This window comes from Mesoplodon mirus, assembly GCF_964341445.2.
Source record: "Mesoplodon mirus genome assembly, chromosome: 15".
Classification (NCBI taxonomy): domain Eukaryota; kingdom Metazoa; phylum Chordata; class Mammalia; order Artiodactyla; family Ziphiidae; genus Mesoplodon; species Mesoplodon mirus.
In genome coordinates, this window is record NC_138991.1 from 27788009 (window position 1) to 27807553 (window position 19545).

At 52.4% G+C, this 19545-nt stretch overlaps 1 protein-coding gene across 1 annotated transcript in view; it reads right to left on the reverse strand.

Moving 5' to 3' along the window:
* Positions 1–654: 654 nt before the first annotated feature.
* ANGPT4 (angiopoietin 4) overlaps positions 655–19545 on the reverse strand; it is a gene marked incomplete at both ends in the record, with an annotated part of 39170 nt that continues 20279 nt past the window's right edge. Inside the window, 7 exons of the mRNA XM_082645340.1 lie at positions 655–815; positions 1746–1876; positions 6959–7125; positions 8800–8901; positions 11547–11662; positions 15589–15821; positions 18353–18474. Coding sequence (XP_082501466.1) covers positions 655–815; positions 1746–1876; positions 6959–7125; positions 8800–8901; positions 11547–11662; positions 15589–15821; positions 18353–18474 — 1032 coding nt within the window. The remainder of the gene's footprint in view (positions 816–1745; positions 1877–6958; positions 7126–8799; positions 8902–11546; positions 11663–15588; positions 15822–18352; positions 18475–19545) is intronic.

Sequence of the window (19545 nt, forward strand, 5' to 3'; positions counted from 1 at the left end):
TCTCTGGAATATATTCTAGGACATTCAAGGGGTAAAGGAATCCCTCTTAGATCTCCTGGAGCCCCTGAGAAACCACGTCTGAGCTTTAGATGCTGGGGCCTAGGAGTGGTGGACAATGTGGGTGGAAATAACTCCCGTTATAGGGTGGGTGCAGCTCCTTCAGTCCTGAACAGAAAGTTCAAGGACATCTCAAGGCTGAGAAAGCTTGGAACAAGAGATGGCCTTCCCAACAACCCAGGGACAGACTCTGGGCCTCCATCTGGGCAGTTTCCTGCCTGTAAATGCCTTCCCGCCTCCCTCACATCCCACCATTCGTCGTGTATTCCTTTGAGGACCCCAGTTAAATCTGTTCTCAGCTCATCCAGGGTACTGCGACCCTCAAGCTGGCCGGAGGGCCCTGCAGGAGGCAGGAGAGAAGAGGAAATAGGGACAATGCAGAGGCAGGAACCCCCAAACACCCACCATTTCACAACTTGAGGGACAAAGGGAGGGAGGTGACTCTTCTGGACTCCTGGGGGAAGGAGGGCTGGCTCAGGGGACCCAGGGTGTCCAGGACAAGGTCCTGGCATGGTGTCCTGTGTTTGGGTCCAGCTCGTTCAGAGGATACCGCATCCAGGTCCTCCTGCGGGACGAGCCTCCAGGCGTGGCTGCTCCTTAGACGTCTGTGGGACGCACCATCATGCGAGTAGAACGCAGTGAGTAGCTGGGGCCTTGGAAGTAGTGCCAGCGGATGCCGTTGAGCTTGCGCACGTGGTGGCGGGCCGGGTAGTAGATGCCATTGAGGTTTGAGAGGCCGCAGGCATCAAACCACCATCCTGGTGGAGGGGGAGTTAGAGGCTTTGGGGAGGTGGGGGCCCAGCCAGTGGGGTGAGGGCAGCCCCCTACCCCAACGATCAATCAGGGCTGGTGGCTCCCCTGGGAAGCCAGCTCGCTGGAGACGGGGCTGGGTGGGAACGGGCATTGGCTGGTGGGGGAGGGAGGCTCCCAGACCCGCTGCTCAGTATGGGGCCTCCAGAGGCAGTGCACTCATGTCTGTCTCTCTGTGTCTCTCTCTGTCTCTCTTTGCTCTCCCTTACCCTACCTTTCTGGGTCTCTCAGTCTTTCACACACTGTCCATCTGTCTTTCTGTGGTCTGCGTTTCTCTCTCCATCTCTCCCTCTGTACTTCCCTCTGTCCCCGTGCAGCTCTGTGCCCAGCACTCTGCCTGTCCATCCTGATGTCTCTCTCGTCTCCACCTGTCCCTGTCTCTGTGTCTCTGGAGGCCTCCTCTGATCTGTGTCCTTCCCATTCTGTCTCTGATGTCTCTCCCTGCAGAAAACACTGCCTAAGCCAGAGCTGGTGGGCAGCCGCCCCTCTGCCCTCCACCCAGGTCTCCCACCTCTGGATCCTGCTCGGCCCAAGAGGAGGGTTGGGGAGGAAGTCTCAGGCCTGGGGTTGGGACAGATTAGGCATTGTACCCGCCTAGGGTGCACCCTGGGCCCCACTCTCAGTGCTTCTCAGGGGTCTCAGAGGAGAACTGGTGATGCCAGCTTTAGGAGGAGGTGAGACCTTGGAGGGGACCTCAAGGACCCTGTCGGGGGGAAGGTTGAGGCACAGCCAGGCCAGCCCGTGGGTGAGCGAGCCCCTGACCTGCACCCACTTCTTGATGGCACCTGGCTGCACAAGGACCCAAGTGGGGAGGGGATGGGGGTATTCAGCAAGGTGTGCCTGTGGGGAGGTGGGGCTTCACCCCGCCCTGCACCCACCTCCGGACAGCATCTGGGCGCACTTGCAGAGGCAGTTGTCGTTGTCTGCGTCGCGGGTGCTGAAGTTGGTGCCCTGCAGGACCAGGCTGCTCTGGCGCCCCGCTGAGCCGCTGTACCCACTCAGAGAAAGCCTGGAGGCCACCCGGAGGTGGTGATGGGAGAGGGGCCCAGAGTCAGGTTGGGGGTGGTTGCGGAAGGGGTTCCCCTCCGGTTGTGCTGAGGCATCTCCCCTCCCTGTCTGCTGCCTGCAGGGACAGAGCCCCCACCGCGTGCCAGGCCTCCCTCAGCTTGCTGAACCTGAGTCTTGGCCAGTTGTGAGAACGATCATGACAATATAATAATGAGGACCATGGCTAACATTTTCTTGAACATCTACTATGTGCCAGGCATTGTTTAAAGCACTTTACATGGGTTAATTCATTCTCATTTAATCCTCAAAATACCTTAGTATTCCCATTTTACAGAAGAGGAAACAGAGCTCCCAAGAGCCACAGGAGCCTGCCTGAGATCTCAGAACTAATGAGGGTGAGAGACAGATCCCAGCCCCATTTGGCCTGACTTGGGAGCTGTGCTCATTACCTTCCCAGCTGACCATCTGGCAACCCCAGCCCTGTCACACCTCCTCACACCCACCCACACCCTCCGGGAAGCCTTCCTTGACCACACCAGCCCACGTGGATCAGGGGCCTGAGGCACCCCCACTCCTGCAGCCAGCTGGTGAGGGTTTCTATTTCTTGGTCAGGCTATGAAGCCCTGGCGGGCACATCGAGGCCTGTGTGGTGATTATGACCACAAGTTCTGGGAGTAAAATGCCTGGATTCAAATCCCAGCTGGGCCACTCGTCAGCTGTGTGGCCTTGGGCAGATTGCTTCGCCTCTCAGCTTCAGTTTCTTCATCTGTTAAAACGGTAACGATAGTATATTAACCGTCATTGTGATGGGGTGACCTCAGTGTGTGACAGGTGCAGGGCAGCACTGGCACACGGTAAGTGCCTGGCATGTTCGGTGCTTGTTGATTCGTCCCGTCCTGTCCCTGTGTTCCCAGCCTGTGTGCATGGCTGGCACAGGCTTCCACTGAGCCTGGCGGGAGAGAGTGTTGGGGGCTTGTAGCAGGGCAGGGGCTGCACTGGCAGCTGAGGCGGGAGCCAGTTTGGGAGCAATAGAAGGTTCTACGGGTGGAGGCAAGTGGACACCAGATGCAGCCAGGGCAGCTCAGGGATGCCCTGGTTCCCCAGGGCAGGGCCTGCGACATGCCCCCATTGGGATCCAGAGGGAATGTGGGGCCTGGGCATGAGGCCACCTCAGTCCCTGCACGTACCACTTGTGTTCTCTGTCTGTGGTGAGGGCAGGGCTGGCTCAGGGTGGCCAGTCGTGAAACCTTAACTGTACCCTTAAATATGCCACCCTGGGCTTGCATGAGCGGTGTTGCAAATCCCCCACCAAGAGGCCTACCTGGCCAGGGGCTCCCTGGGGTGGGGACAGGCTGGCCGGCCCACCTGCTCATATGGTCCCAGCTTCTCCTTGTGGCCATTGAGGGCTCCATTTGAGGGCTCAGTCATGTCAGTTCAAGGCCAGGCTAAAGTTTGGGGTCACCTTTAGTCTGGGGCTGTGTGGAATCAGTGCTGGACAAAGCCAAATGATCTCATGGGGTCACTGCAGCAGCACTGGCCCCAAGTCCTCAGCCTCCCTTCCCCTCCTCTCTGGGAGCCAGAAGGGGGACCTGTGATCTCTAAGGGACCCTCAAGTCATGAGCCGGGAAGCCCTACTTGACCCATTGCTCAGATGCACTTTGGACATAATCATGGCTCAGGTCTGGGGAACACAAACATACACACGAGTCCTTGGACACCCCCAAGTGAGACACAGGAGGTGCGTGAGTCTGTGTCTGAGGTCGTGAGCATCCGGATACAAGTCTCTGTGCCTGCGTGTTTATGTGTGCGTTTAAGTTTGTGCAGCAATCTTTATGGTGGGTCTGAGTGTGTGCTCTGGAATATGTCTTTGTGCCTGAGATTGTGTGTGTGTTTACCTGAGAGGGCTTCTCTGAGGCATGTTTGCACACATGCCTGGGTGTGTGTCTGTGCTTGTTTGTGTAGCTATGGCACTTGTGTGAGTCTGTGCCCTGAAGGTTCAAGTGTGTACCCCAGGGGTGTGGTGAGCCCCTCCACATGTGCATGTGTGTCTCTGCATGTCCCTGTATATCTCTGTGTGTATCTTGTGCTTGTTGCCAGGTCTGGGTGTGTGGGTACCTCTGGGAGGCCTGTGCCTGGTGTCAGTGTGTGCCTGTGTCTTGTTTGTGCCTCCCCCATCCCGCTCCGTGGGCCACTTCTCTGCAGGCTATGCATGCACCCCAGCCGGGCTTCAGAGGGTTCCCATTATTGTGTCCGACAAATAAGGGTGCCCCTCCCACCCCGATGCCCATGCCCCAGCTTCTGACTGCCCAGGTTTCACCACCTCTAGGCTTCCCTATGGGGATCCACCCCACCTCACCAGGCAGCTGACTCTGTACGGTGGGGCCCCAGGGACAGCACCTGTTTCTGTCACTCTCCCCTTAGCCCTTCTCTGGCAGTTTCCAGGTCCCTATGTGTTTTCCAGGATCTTCCAAGCTTTTCCTGAATGAGCAGGGCCTATTCCTTATGATCCCCGGAGCCCTTGAAAGAGCCTTGCTCAGGTTTGGGGTTTCTGTGGCCAGCTGCATGTCAACTCTTCTTTCTGCCTTCTTTTCAGAATCTCCCTGCTGCTTGGGGAGCCCTTTCTATCCTCTCTCTGTCTGGAGAATGCCTACTCTTCATAGGCACCACCTCCTCCAGGGAGCCCTCCCCGATAGCACAAGCATCTCTATGCCCCAGTGCTTTCCCCTTAGGCAGCTCCTGTCTTCTTGGGGGTGTGGGTTTGCTTGTGGAGACACTCACCCTCAGACACACATGACACACTGGACTGTGAACAACTTTGAGGGGTAGAGCTCAGGTCTGATTCTTCCACAAATGACCAGAGCCAGCCCATGCCTGGCACAGGGCAGGTGTTCAATATATCATTATTATTATTTAGGGCTCTGCAAAGGGTCACATAGATGTGGGCCCTTTGAAACCTGAGCATAGCAGTCTGGAACCATGGGCAGGGAGCTCTCCATGCCTCAGATAAAAAGCCAGAGGCAGCGCATCAAATTCACAGAGGAGAGCACAGCAAGGGGTTCCAAATGTAACATACATGTATATGTTTGTATAAATGGACATAAATAATTGAGATATACAGAGGCAGAAATATTATATTTCTGTCTTTGAATATATTGTTTGTATATCTCTAACGTTTATGTAACATTTACCACATGCTATGCGTTTTCTGCAGATTATCTCAATTATGACATAGATACTATATTTTACAGATGAGGAGACTGAGGCGCAGAGGGGTAAGTAACTTGTCTAAGGTCATGAATCCAACAAGTGATAGAGTCAGGGTTCATACCCAGGCAATCTGGCTCCAGGGCCATGTTATTTAGCACAATCAGATACTTTTCCCGATGTTTCTTCCCCAAGAAAAATGGCAGATACTGGACTTAGGGCCACAGAAGCTGCTGCCCAAGAATTGGGTCATGGAGATGAGGTTTAACTGTTACTTGTGTAGGAAAGGGAGGCTCCCCCAGCTTCCTGTTACGCACTTACCATGTCCCAGGCACTGGAGATGGGAACAGCAGTGAACTCGCACAGAGCAGTCCAGCCAAGTGTGTGAAGGGCTGGCTTGGGGACAGTAATTATAATATTATAATATAATGTTATAATATTATTTGCTGAACATATACTAAGGGCCAGCATTAATGCTCTATGTGTAGTATCTCATTCTGGCTTCACAACACTTTCAATGAGGTAGGTACACCTATGGCACCCATTTTGCAGATGAGAAGGTGAAGGAACTTGCTCAGGGTCGCTCAGGGAGATAGGGATAAAGTCAGGATGTAAGCCTTGGCTTTGGTGGCCAGTGGCTTAAAGAGGAGTCAGCAGGGTGTTGTGGCTACTCCCTGGTCAGCTTAAGGAGTTGGAGGCATCCAGCTGAGCCCCGCCTAGCCCAGAGCCGGGGATGTTTCATTCAGCTCTAGACATTGCACTTTAAGGAGGAACATTATCAGACTGGGTTGGGTCCCATAGAAGGGATGTCAGAACCAGCTAGCTGGAGGAACCAGTGGCATTTAATAGAGGGGTTGGGGGCACATCACCGAGAAGCCCTCAGAGGTGGAATGAGGCATACAATGCAGGCGGACAGAGAGTCATCAGAGATTCTTTGGGAGGAAGTGACCTTCCCATCAGTGAAGGCATTCCAGCATGGCTGGATGATGAGTGTGGCTGTGAGGAGGTTCTAGCATCATGTAAAGAACCGGGTGACATGTGAGGTCCTTTGCGGCCCTAGAGCATGAGTCTATGAATTCAATTCTGTCCTGGTTCCAAGATAGCTTATCTTTAAGATCCTTGAGTTTCTGAGAGACGTAACATTATGTAGGAGAAACACCATGAGTTTTGGCAGCAAAACTGAGTTCAAAACCAGGCCCTACTTGTTTTTTAACTTTGGGCCGGGGACTTAAGCTCTGTGTCTCAGTTTCCACATCGCTAAAGCAGGTACAGCAATGCTTACCTCAGAAGGTTGTGGGGAGGATTAAATGGAGTCATGTGCCTGGAACATAATAGGTGCTCAAGAAATGTTCATCCTTTTCCTGAACAGAGCCAAGAACCAGGCTGAGGGAGGGGTGAGAGGCCTTGATGATTTTATAATGTGCTCATATTTAAGCCCATCCTGTGGTTAAGAAGCAGAGGTACAGGGAAGCCCACTCGACTTGCCTGAGTTCACACACTGAGCTGGAGCAGAGCCAGAATGAGCCCAGTTCCTCTGATTCCCAGCCTGGAATTTCCACCTCACCCCACAGCATAGGACAGGCTGGGAAAGTCACCTCCCCACTTCTGGGCCTCTGTAAAATGATTGCCTCGGGGTGACTGACCTTGGAAGGCCACTTCCTGTTCCTGGTATGGCAGTGTCAGCAACATTCTCTCCACCTCACCCAGTGGCCAGGATGTGATGAGTGCTAACCAGCCGCCTCCAGATCCCATGACGTGTGCCCAAATGGGGGACAGATGGCAGGAACTGGAGACGCCCAGGGACTGACCGTGGGTGCATACTCTGTAGCCACTAGCCCAGGACTCCCAGCCCACCCATGAGCCTGGGCCCCAAGCCCACCTGTACAGCTGCCCCTCGCTGCCCAGCTGGAAATGCTCATACTGGGCGTAGGCCTCGTTGCCTTCCCAATCTTGCAGCTCCACACGCAGAGAGTATGCTGCCCTGCTGGTGAGCTGGTGCACCACCTCGTTACCTAACCAGTGCTCCCCGGCTGGGTTGCCAAAGCCCTGGGGAAGAGGAGAATGCGGGTAGGCTGCATGCCGAGGAGGAAGGCTATGCCTCTGGTTAAGGAGCTGGGCTGGGCTCTGGGGACACTTACCCAAAACCACTTTGCTAGGAGCTCCCCAACTCCTAGAGCAAAAAGACTAAGACTTTTGTGAATGTAAAAGCCTGTTAAAAATAATTGAAATCACATGAATCATAATTGAAATATTTGAAGTTCAAGAACAGGCAAAAAAGAAGAAGTCTGTGGTGGTAGAAGTCAGAATAGCTACTACCTTTAGGGGAGTCTTGACTTGGAGGGGACACAAGGAGGGTTTCTGGGGTGCTGGAAGCGTTGTATATCTAGCTTTGAATGGTGGTCACATGGGTGAATACATATGTGAAAATTCACTGAGTCTTACACTTAAGGTTTGTGCACTTAGCTGCATGAATATTACATCTCAATTAAAAAATTAAAAACTTAAATCAGCTGCATAAGTGGTAGAGCAAACATTGTTCAGTGACATAGCAGCCACTGCAATATTTCATTAACATAGGAATGTAAAGCTAAGAGCACTGGGAGTCACCAGTGTCCCAGAGTGACACGTGACCAATGCCCTTGGCCAGAACAATAATTCAGCACCGAGGACAGGGCACACCTAAGCCCCACTCCCCATTTTAGTCATGCTGTACCACTTATTAGCCTAATGGTTAACATTCAGCAGTCTTTTGTGTATTTCTGCTTCTGAGCACCCTAGTTCTCTTTGCCATTTGAATGATTCTTTTTTTTTTTTTTTTTTTTTTTGCGGTACGCGGGCCTCTCACTGTTGTGGCCTCTCCCTTTGTGGAGCACAGGCTCCGGACGCGCAGGCTCAGCGGCCATGGCTCACAGGCCCAGCTGCTCCGCGGCATGTGGGATCCTCCCGGACCGGGGCACGAACCTGTGTCCCCCGCATCGGCAGGCAGACTCTCAACCACTGCGCCACCAGGGAAGCCCTTGAATGATTCTTTAAAACCCAACTGGTTCAAGAACACTCATAGATTAATTTGGTACTTTTAAAAAAGTATTTATCAAATGCACAGCAAGCAGACACACAAGAAATAGTATTATTGTATTTCTGTGTATCTTTTTCTATTTCTTTTGCTCTTAAAAACTTTAAGAGCTTTTAAGTCAGCTTGCCAAAAATCCTTTATCCAAAATTTAATTAAAAAATTGGAAGACAATCAGGCACTATTCCTTGTCTTGTAAAATGCATGGGGTCTTTAAGCCAGCAATTCTGAATTTAAAAAATCTCTCCTGCAGATGTAGTCATGTGTGTGTGCTAAGACAAAGACATTCATTTAAGCAATGCAGCCAGGGGTGAGCAGCAGAGGTCACTTTTTTCTGTTCCCTTTTTTGTATTCTTTAAACATTTTTAGCAAGGTATATGTATTATCTTTTCCAAAAATTAAAACAAAATAAAACTTAAACTTTCATTCTTAGGATATATGTCAGGACTTGCAAAAAGAGGGTTCAGTTTCGGGTGATGGAGTCCCTGATAGCGTATTTGCACTGGCCAAATCTGTTTGAAGGCAGTTGGTTTAGGTAGGCTGATTGTTTTTCTGAGAAGGGTTGGGGGCAAACCAGACCCCTGCCCACAACCCACTTCCTGCCCCAGGTTTTAGGGCTGACAAGCTCCTCCCCAGGGCAGAAATGTTACCTGTTTGTAATCCTTCCAGTTCCGTTGGAAATTCATGCTGCCATTCTCACGGCGCTGGATGAGGGTCCACCCACCTCCACTGGCCTCCATGTCACAGAACACCTGGAGGAAATTGGGGAGGTGGGAAGTTGGAAGCCCCAGGAGGCAGCCAGAAGCCAGGTCTGGGCCAGCCCGAGGGTGATTTGGCTGACAGAACCTCACAGAGCAACAGGTGAGCTTGGCGGTCAAGGGCATCCCAAGGATCCAGGTCCAAATCCCCCACCGATTGTCTTCATTTTTCTAAAATGGTGGGCAAGTGATGTCCTCTCGGAGCCTTCTTTTCCTCAGTTGTAAAATGAGGAAACCTTTTTGTGCCTCAGTTTCTCATCTGCACACTGGGATTGTTGTGAAAATTAAATTAAAATTAAATTAAATGAGATTTGTCATCCATCAAAAGAACAGAGCCTGGCACATAACATACTAGGAACTCAGTAAATGGAGGCCTCGCTATTATTGCAGGGTTGCTGTAAGAATTAAATGCCAAGAGGTGTAAAGTGCTTGGCACATGGTGTAGACTCAGGAAATGTTATTACAGGGGTTCCCTGGTGGCCTAATGGTTAGGATCCTGTGCTTTCATTATGGAAGCCCAGGTTCGATCCCTGGTTGGGGAACCATCCTGGATGTCGGGTGGCATGGCCAAAATACAAAAAAAAAAAAAAAAAAAAAAAGGAAATGTTATTACATTCAGCAGACAAATGTTTTCTGAGCACTTACTAGGTGCCAGGTTCCATTCAAGGCATGGGAAATGCCAATATGGATAAGAAAGAATGATTCTTTCTTTCAAAGAACTTACCATCCACCACAATCACATCTTTCAGTTTAACTTTTGTTCACATATTATTTTTTCCAGCCAGCTCAGTACATTTCAATGTTTGATGAGGAAACACTTGGTGCCTGCCCCTGTACTAGGTGAATCAGAGACAAATCAAAGATAAATTAACCCCCAGGGCTGGCTTGGTCTGGAGGAGGCTAGCAGACTGATAGGGCTAGGTCTGGTAAGGCTGGCAGACTATTGAATAGGAACATTTGGGCAGCTACAAAGAGAGTTCCCAAGAAGCAGTCACGGGGCAATCCTGGAAAGCTTCCCAGGGGAGGTGGCATTGGAACAAGGCTTTGGATGATGATGTGCCTGCCAGACAGAGATGAGTGGGAATAGTGTTTCCAGTGGAGGGAGCAGCAGGAGTAGAAGCTCTGAGATGGTGAAGGTGTGCTCAGGGAGAGAAGCCAGTGGCATCTGTTGTGAGGGTAGCAGAGGTTTCAGGAAGGGAAACTGAGGCCCAGAGAAGGGAAGGGACTTGCTCAAGGCAAATGAGTCCAAAGTAAAGCTGAGGTTTGAGCCCAGATCTCTTGCCTCCCAGGCCAGCTCTTCCCTCTCTATAAGTGTTCCCAAAGTTTAGTTATTCACACCTTCCCAAATTCCACCAAATTCCACCATAGCTGAACTAATTTCATATAAAGTATTTACTTTAAAAATGGTATCTTTCATAGAGAGTGGACTTGAGGACACGGGGAGGGGGAAGGGTAAGCTGGGACGAAGTGAGAGAGTGGCATGGACAAATACACACTACCAAATATAAAATAGCTAGCTAGTGGGAAGCAGCCGCAAAGCACCGGGAGATCAGCTCCGTGCTTTGTGACCACCTAGGGGGGTGGGATAGGGAGGTGGGAAGGAGATGCAAGAGAGAGGAGATATGGGGACATATGTATATGTATAGCTGATTCACTCTGTTATACAGCAGAAACTAACACACCATTGTAAAGCAATTATACTCCAATAAAGATGTTAAAAAAATGGTCTTTTTTTTTTTGTACTTAAATAAATACTCAGACTAAATGCATCTTAAAAGGAAATCTTATTAGTACCATAGAGGGAAAATTAGTAACACTTGCCTTTATTCAGATAATTGTAAATATATATATAATGAAAACAAAATAGTGTTACAAAATTCTAGCTAGAGATTGAGGGCCTGATCTCTCTTTGTTGAAAGGGGGATTTAGCAGGTGTGTGAGGACTGTTAAAGATAATCTGAGCCATTCTCCTTGATATATTCAGCAGGGTTGAAAGAAAACTGAAAAGGGAATATGAAGTGGGAAGACTGGCTAGTTGTTCCCCAAACTCTTCCACTTCTGGGCCTGGCCCCCAAACCCTCTCTCCTGACATCCACATTTTCCCTTGACTGCCCTCCCCCCACACATCTGATAACTGGACCTCAAAGTTCTGGGTAACCTTGGGAGCCACTCACTGAAGATGGTGGAGCTTCCATCAGCCCCGGTCTCTAATTTCCCACATAAAGCAAGCTCCCACACCTGCCTTCAGCTGGACTGTAAGTAAATTAGAAATAAACTTCTTTGTGTTAAGCCCCTGGAACTGAATTTCTTGCAGGTTTGTTTGCTGTATCAGCTAGCATTATCTGAACCAACACAGAACCATTTATTGCTATTCCAACTTAAAAGCATCCCAGGAAAACATGCTGGAGAAGGATGCATGGCCAACTTTGGGAACTTCTGCTTTAACCGCATGATCTGACCCCTGAATGTGTGGGGGCTCCAGAGGGTAGGGTCACCCCCACCTTCTCTGGAATCTCAGATGTTGGACAAGGCCTGGACGTGATGTTGGTGGGGGCAGGGTGGGGTGGGGTGGAGGGTTGTCTGAGAGTCCTTTGGCTCAGCACCCTCTGATAGCCTCAGGCCTCAGGGAGCCCCCTAACCTTTCTGGGCTCTGTCACATTGGCCACATGGATGGTGTAGATGCCACTGGCATTGGCTCCGGAGCGCTGGATCTCTGCACAGTCCTGGAACACCTGCTCAGCTGCCCTCATGGAGGCTGCAATGGGACAAGGTAAAAACAATTGGAAGTGAGCTAAGGAGAGAGGGAAGGGGCCAGGTGGGCACTCCCGTCTGCTCTGTGCCAGGTTCTGGGCTGGGAGGCGTTGGGGAGAGGGAGATGTATCGGACCCTGGAAGGTTTCGTAGAGGAGCTGACAGTGAGCTGGCACCTGGATGAGGAGCAGAGGCCACCCAGGTGGAGAAGGGGCGAGGGTCTCAGGCAGAGGGAACAGCATATGCACGGGCTCCAAGGCGGGAACAGTCCTGTGTGTGCAGGGATCGGGGTGTGGTGAGGAGAATTTGGCTGAGGCCACAAAGAGGAGATGACTGACACCCAGATCCAGAGCTAAGGCCAGAGGGAGCTCTGGCTCTTTGATGGACCAGAGAGCATCATTAAGGAAGGAGAGATGAGGCTGAGATTTCAGCCTTGAATGCCAGGCTGAGGAGCCCAGACTGTGCAGAAGAAGAGCCCTCTGGACAGAGTATAGAGCAGAGATTGGAGGGGATGAGACTCAAAGCAGGAAGGCCAGAGATGAGGCTGCTAGAGTCTTCCAGGACAGGTAATTGGGTCTTGAACTCCACTGAGGTACTTCCGCATTTCACAGACCAGGAAACTGAGGCCCAAAAGTGAGGTAACTGGCTCAAGGGCACACAGCTGGGTCGGGTGGGAGGGGCTGGGCAGGGCTTTCCCTCTCTCCAGGTCTTATGGGGGATTTGTCCTTGGAGCTCCCTCGGGTAAGAGACCCAGGGTCCCCTCCACAGCCCACTCTACCAGCTGGATATCCCTGCAGCTCTTAGGTGGGTCGCCCTCATTATGCCCTCCCTGGGAGCTGACCTCTGGCCTCAAGGGAGAATATTAATTTAATGGCCAAATCCCACCAGGGCCCTGGAGGCCTCCAGGCTTAACCTGAAAAAAGTGACTGTTGGGCTTCCCTGGTGGCGCAGTGGTTGGGAGTCCGCCTGCCGATGCAGGGGACGCGGGTTCGTGCCCCAGTCTGGGAGGATCCCACATGCCGCGGAGCGGCTGGGCCCGTGAGCCATGGCCGCTGAGCCTGTGCGTCCGGAGCCTGTGCTCCGCAACGGGAGAGGCCACGGCGGTGAGAGGCCCGCGTACCGCAAAAAAAAAAAAAAAAAAAAAAGTGACTGTTGGTAAATAGACTACAGAGGTTTCAAACACCCTCTCTGGCTCCTTTTTTGGGATCCAATTAGAGGTTTGGGCTATGATTCCACCAGAAACCAATCTTTGGGTAGGTGGGTATCCAAGGATAGGGCTAAAGTTCCAGATGGATAGGTATCCTGACCAGTGAGGAACCAGGAAGCTACCAAGGGGTGGGACTTCCTGTTTTGGCCTCATTCTTGAACCTGGATCCTGGGTTTTGGAGCTGAGGCCCTGTTGAAATGAGGCTGTTATTCCCAGATCACAGATGAAGGGACAAAGGCCCCAAATCCATCCCAGTCTGTGCACAAACATTCCCTGGGCAGGGTCTCCACGGCCCCATCTGCCAGCCCCCTGGTCCCTGGGGAACTGGAGTCTAGCCAAGCCTGGTAGGTTGCTGGCCTAGAGGTGAGCTGGGACAGGCCCAACTTTCCCAGCTAGGCAAGGGCAGAGCTAGGAGCTGGCCTCAGATTTCCAGCCACTCTTCTCAGGGTCTGTCCACTATTGTTTTCCTTAGTCAACAACAATAGCCTTAACGACAATCATAGCAATACAAGTGAAATACCCACCATGCATTGTAGGGTTTCTTAGCCAGGTACTGTCAGGGGCAGTCTGGGGCCAGGAAAAGTATTTTCAGGGAGCATAAGAGGAAGGATGGGCCAGTATTGACATGCAACATAGTTTGGCCTCAGCCTGGACGCCCCCTTAATCTTTGTACTTAATCAGCTTCACCCCCTTTTGGCCCTAGGTACCATGCTCAGCCCCTTCATGTGTATGAACTCATCTGATGCTCTGTGCCAGAACTCTGAGAGATAGGAGCTATTATTATTCCTATTTTATAGGTGAGGAAAATCAAGGCTCTGAGATGTTAAATGACCTGTGCGAAGTGCCAGTGCTAGTAAGTGAAGGAGCCAGAGCTTGAACTCTGGTCCATTTGACTGGAGAGCCAGTACCTTTCCTACTACCCACCTCCCCTTGGGTCTCCACCACTGAGCCCATACAAGGCTGGACAAACAGACCTCGTTAACGAATGCTGCTTCTGATACCATGCGTGGGTTAGGTCTTTCCACCTGTGTCCCCGTCCTTCTAACCTTCTGAATGCCCTGAGTTCTCCACCCCTTGCCAGCCTCCACCTGCCTAGGACAAAGCTGTGCAGAGAGGGGGTTCAGGCTTACTGCTGGCCTTCATGGATGCCTGGTTCCTGTGCCCGTCTCCATCCAATCTTCTGTTCTACACCTGGTGACTAATATTCCTCCAGTTTCTCCATCTAGACAGTAGGGAGAAACAACCCGTAGTGCCTCTCCCTGGTGACAGTGGGGCAGGACAGGCGTTTGGTCAAAGGGTGCCTGAGGCAAAGTCCCCTATACAACCTCTCACCCAGGCTGGTGAGCAGATGTTGGGCCACAGCTGGAGACTGGGTTAGCGGTGAGCCTGTGGGGAGAAGTGTTGGGCCCAGGCCCCATGCCTTTGGCTGAGCTACAGGATTAATTTAGGCAGCCTCATTGCTACGGCTCTATGCACAAGCCAGTGATGGGTTTGGGTCACTCCTAATCTCATGGTTTGGAAGGTGTTCACCTCTCTTGCCTGTGGCTACCTCAGGCCTCACACCCCTAACTGGTGGGGCCTGCCCAACTTAGATGAGCCATGGTACCATCCTCTGTCTCTAAATCGCTGCCAGCCATAGTGTCTGGAATCCATCACTATTGCTTTTTTTTTTTTTTTGGCTGCATTGGGTCTTCGTTGCTGCGTGCGGGCTTTCTCTAGTTGTGGCGAGCGGGGGCTACTCTTCCTTGTGGTGCGTGGGCTTCTCATTGCGGTGGCTTCTCTTACTGTGGAGCACGGGCTCTAGGCATGTGGGCTTCAGTGGTTGCAGCACGGGCTTAGTTGCCCCGCGGCATGTGGGACCTTCCCGGAGGACCAGGGATCGAATCCATGTCCCCTGCATTGGCAGGTGGATTCTTAACCACTGGAAACTTCGGGAACACTGGTAGCAGGGCATCTAGCACATAGTAGGCACTTAACAAATATGTATTTCCTCCTCCTTCCCTCAGAGACCCACAGACAGGGGTTGGGCATCTTTTGCATGAGACAGTTGTGGAACTCTGCTGTTCACAGCTGTATCCGCAGCACCCAGCACCGGGTCTGGCTCAGTAAGTGCTTGTTGACTGAGTGACTGAAGCTGGAAATGAGTGATTGAAGTCGGTCCCGTTAGAAGTGAGGGCTGGGGAGCGGGGCCGGCCATTGTCCTCCTTTCTCAGAAGCCTGGGCCACAGGTGCCTCCCCACTTCTGTTTGGCCCTCTTGGGCTTAGGGGCTGGGGGCATTAGGGTGAGAGAAGTCCTTGGGAGGCATTGAGTCCAACCTCTCCATTCTGCAGATAGGGAAACTGAGGCCTGGGGAGCGGGGCAAGCCCAAGCAAGTGAGGATGGAGGGTGGATCGTGGACCCCGGACTCCTCCGTCTGGGCTGGTGGTATCCTCCTTATTATCATCGCCTCCATTAAACGCATGGGGAAACGAAGGCCTAGAGAGGGACAGGGGTACGGTCAAGGTCACACATGGAGTCGGGGAAAGAGTCTGGATTGGTTCCTCTTAGGACTGTTGTCGTCACCATTATTACTACTGTTTGGTGTTATTTCTGTTTCACAGGTGGGGGCGGGGGGTGGTCTTTCCCGAGGTAGCTTCCAGGACTGGCGTGAACCGGGAGGGTAAGCGGGGTCTCCCACCCCTCTCCTCCCCTCCTCCCGCACCTGGGGGGCCCACTTTGCTCACCCGGGCTCTGGGCCACGACGCGCACCAGGCGCTGCACCGACTCCAGCAGCTGGCTCTGCTGGCGCTGCAGGAGGCTGGAGTTGCTGCTGGCGGCGCGCAGGCTGCGCTCAAGGCCGGCGAGGGCGCCGCTCTGGCGGCCCAGCAGGCGCCGCAGCCGCTCCTTCTCGCCGCGGAGGCTGGCCAGCTCCGCCTGCTGCTGCGTCTCCAGGGCCTGCACCCGCGTCTCCAGCGCGCTGCGGGGCGGGGGCGCACAGGCGTGAACCCGCCGTCCCCACCTTGCAGGCACACTCGCGGGCTTTCCCCTGGGCCCCGGGGTGAGGCTCAGACCCGCACTGAGGCTCAGAGCGGTAGCGTCCCGCCCAGGGTTACACAGCGCGGAGGTCCACGCCCACAGAGAGCACAGAGTGAGGAGGGGAGGAAAGAGAGACCTGGCCTTGGAGTAAAATGGATTGGAGTCCAGTAGGGAAAAGAGGTGGGGTGGGAGGGACACAGCAGCAACCTGGTAGCCATTATCAAATCCCAAATATGTGTGCCCTTTGACCTAGCTGTCCACTCACCAGAGATAACCTCCAGGGAGCATGGGCGTGAATGCCCTTTGGAGGATGGGTTGTAATAGGGAAAAACAAAACAGCCAAAATGCCAACAGCCAGGACTGGCTGAGTCTGTTCTGTTCTGGTGTCCCTGGAAATGTTCTGGAGCGGTGAAGAGGAAGGAGGCTGAGAGCATTTGCTCAGAATTGGAAAGATGCCGGGGACTTGGAGTGGGCGCCCTGGCGCATCAGTACCTCTGGTCTAACCCCACATGTGGGAACTTAAAAGAGAAAGAAAAAGGTATGAATGTAAATGTAGAGGGATACTGGGGAGCTTATAGGAAAAGGCGTGGATGGACACGTGGAAGGACATAGTGGCCCCTGTGTTTCTAGCGAATGTGAAAGAAAATCCACTAAGTGCTGTCACTTCCGCAGAGCAGGTTTGAGCAGATGGGGGTGGAGAGGAGAGGGTGGGTGGAGGGGACTGACCTTCCCTTTCATTTTGCACAGGTCTCTATTGTCTGATAAGTAAGATTGTCTAATAAGCATGAGGCATGTTTGTAATGAGTTTTAAAAAAAGAGTCTTAAAACAGAAAGAAGCTTTTGACTCAGCTCTTGCACTTTTGGCATTTTATCCTACAGATTTGCTCACATATGTGTGCAATAAGATATGGGAGTGTTATTCATAGCATCACTGGTTGGAATCGTAAAAGACTGGAATGACCTCAATACCCATTAATTGGGGACTGGGAAACAAATGCGGGGACAGCCATACAGTGGAACATTATGCAGCTGGAGGAAAGAACGGGCAAGCGTGTCATGCAGTTATGGAACCATCTCTAGGACAACTGAAAAAACGAGACAAAAATCCAATGTGCCAAGGAATAGTCTGCTTCACTTGGGTTTAAAAAGGGACTGTGCATACATATTTGCCTCTGCTGTGGGTGGGCGGGTGGCTGAGGGATAGGGGTAGGAGGGAGATGTTTTCCTATACATGAGGCTATGCCAACCCATTCTCCAGACTAAGAAAATGAGTCCAGCCAGGGCAGGAGGAATTTTCCCTGGACCCCAAATTATGTCTCAGGAAAAGAGAGAATTTGGGCACACTGGATTCTAGAATTTTAGCTGTCTCCATGGGCCAAGAGCTTATGGATGATATCCTCCATCTTCACTGGTCTCTAGGCACTTGGTAATTCAATTCAGAGTGATTGATAGTGTCCCAGCCCTTCCCCCCTCAGGGTGGAGAGTAAGAATAAGAAGGTGCACAAACTATCATTAACGGTCCCCAGATCACAGGGAGCTGGAGGATCCTTATGCCTTATCTTGACCCAGCATGTGAGCAACAGTAACATCTCGCCCTGTACACAGGCCTGTGGCTGCTTTGGTGCCTCCTCCAGCAGCCTGACCTTGGCAGTGTTTCCTCTACTCAGCTCGAAACCAAGATGAAATCAGCTTCAGATGTCCATGTCTCTGCCTTATCTGTACCCCAGGACTCTTTCTTTCTTTGTAATTTAAAGGGTGTTCCCCTTGTGTGTCTTTGCTTATAAATGCAGAGACTGTCTGCTAATGCAGAAAAGAAACTGGTCACTGTGGTTGCTTCTGGGAAGGAGAGTTTGTAGACGAGATCAGATTTATGTATTTACAAATAAGTAAATCAAATTAAAATGTACAGGGTGAATTGTGTGGTATGTAAATGGTAGTTCAATAAAGCTGTTAAAATTCATGAAATAAATAAAGGAAGAAAGAAAAGAAGGAAAGAAAAAGAGAGAGAGGGAGAGAGAGAGGGAGAGACAGAAAGAACAGAGAAAGAATCAGCGTGTCTTGAGCCCCAGGAAAATGCCTGTCCCCTGTTCCACCCAGGACGGGGTAGCCAGGCCCCATGCCTGCCTGGCCGCCAGCCCCAGGGTCCACATTCACTTTCGGCTTCAGTCTGATCCCCAGCCCTGGTTTCAGTCTTTCCCCCAGCCCTGGTCACGTCCCAGCTTTAGCTCCAGCCCTAGTCCCCCAAGTGTCCCCTCACTCCAGTCTTAATCCAGGCCCCTAGCTCTGGCCCCATCCCCCAGCCCAGGCACTAGCCCAAGTCCAACTTCCAACCTCGACCCCGGCCCGAGCCCAGCCCTGGCTGGCTCTGGTGCTCACCCTCGGTCTCAAGCCCACTTGGGCCCCAGCTGGCCCTGGCCCTCAGCCCAGGTCCCAGCCCTTGTCCCTGTCCAGTGCCAGGGTGCCAGTGCCCACCTGTTGTGGCCCTGAAGCCGGTGGAGCTCGTGGCCCTGCAGCAGCAGCTGCTTCTCCAGCTTGTTGGTGGACAGTGAGGTCTCCAGAAGCTGGATCTCCATTCTCGATGTCTGGTTCAGAACCTGTCCCGGCGAGTGGGGGGGGTGGGGGGAGGTGGGGGCCCATGTAAGCTCTGCAGGAGCCCTGCCAACTGCCACACACCTGACCTTGGGCCCTGCCATTCCAGAAACTTGCTGACCTATTTCCACCCTCTCAGTATTTCCTCACTCACTCACTCACTCACAGACCCTAACTGAGCTTATGATCTGCTTCTTAAATTTCCTCTTCCCCATCACTGCATGTCAGTTCCATTCCTCCTGCTGCTCGGACCCCAGCAGGAGTCACCCTTGACCCACCCCCCCATATCTCATCCATCAGAAGGTCCCATCAGCTCCACCTTCCAAATGGGTACCTGACCGCTTCCCTGCACTTCCCCGCCCCCACTCAGGCCCCCGCCTCCATCTCCCTCTGTACCCGGGCCAGCCTACTCACAGGGCTCTCTGCTCCTGCCCTTGCTCCCTGCAGCCCTTGGCTGCTCGGTAGTCTGAGGCAGACTTAAAAAGCAGCCCCTATGCTCAAAATCTCCCTGTGGCTCCCACCTCACACGGCAGTGGTCTGCAAAGCCCTGTGATGCCATCTGCCCCCATCCCCTGTCTGAGCCCACCAGTCTCCCTGGGTCACTCCAGCCATACCAGCCTCCCTGACGCTCCTGGAGCTTGCCAGCGCCATTCCACCCCTGGGCCTTTGCATATACTGTTCTCCCTGTCGGGAAGGTTCTCCCAGTAAGCCTGGCTCCAATCCTACCCTCCCAGTGGTGCCTTCCTGGCCGTACTGTCTAAACTTGCAACTCGCCCCTCCCGCCACTCCCGGCACACACTCCCCACTGATCTCGTCCACGCTACTTTCTCCCTAGTGCTACCACCATCTCACACACATATGTTATTTATCCTGTTTGTTTTCTTGGTGCTCGTTAGAAAGGAAGCTTCACGGGGGTAAGGGTCCACGCCTGTTTTATTTACTGCTGTAACCTAGAACCAGGCCCATCCAACAGTGCCTGGTGCATAGTAGGGTTTAACAAACATGTGCCCATTTGTCAGTGTCTTTTCAGCCATTCACTTACCCTCTCATTAAATTCCTGTCCTCTCCTTCCCTCT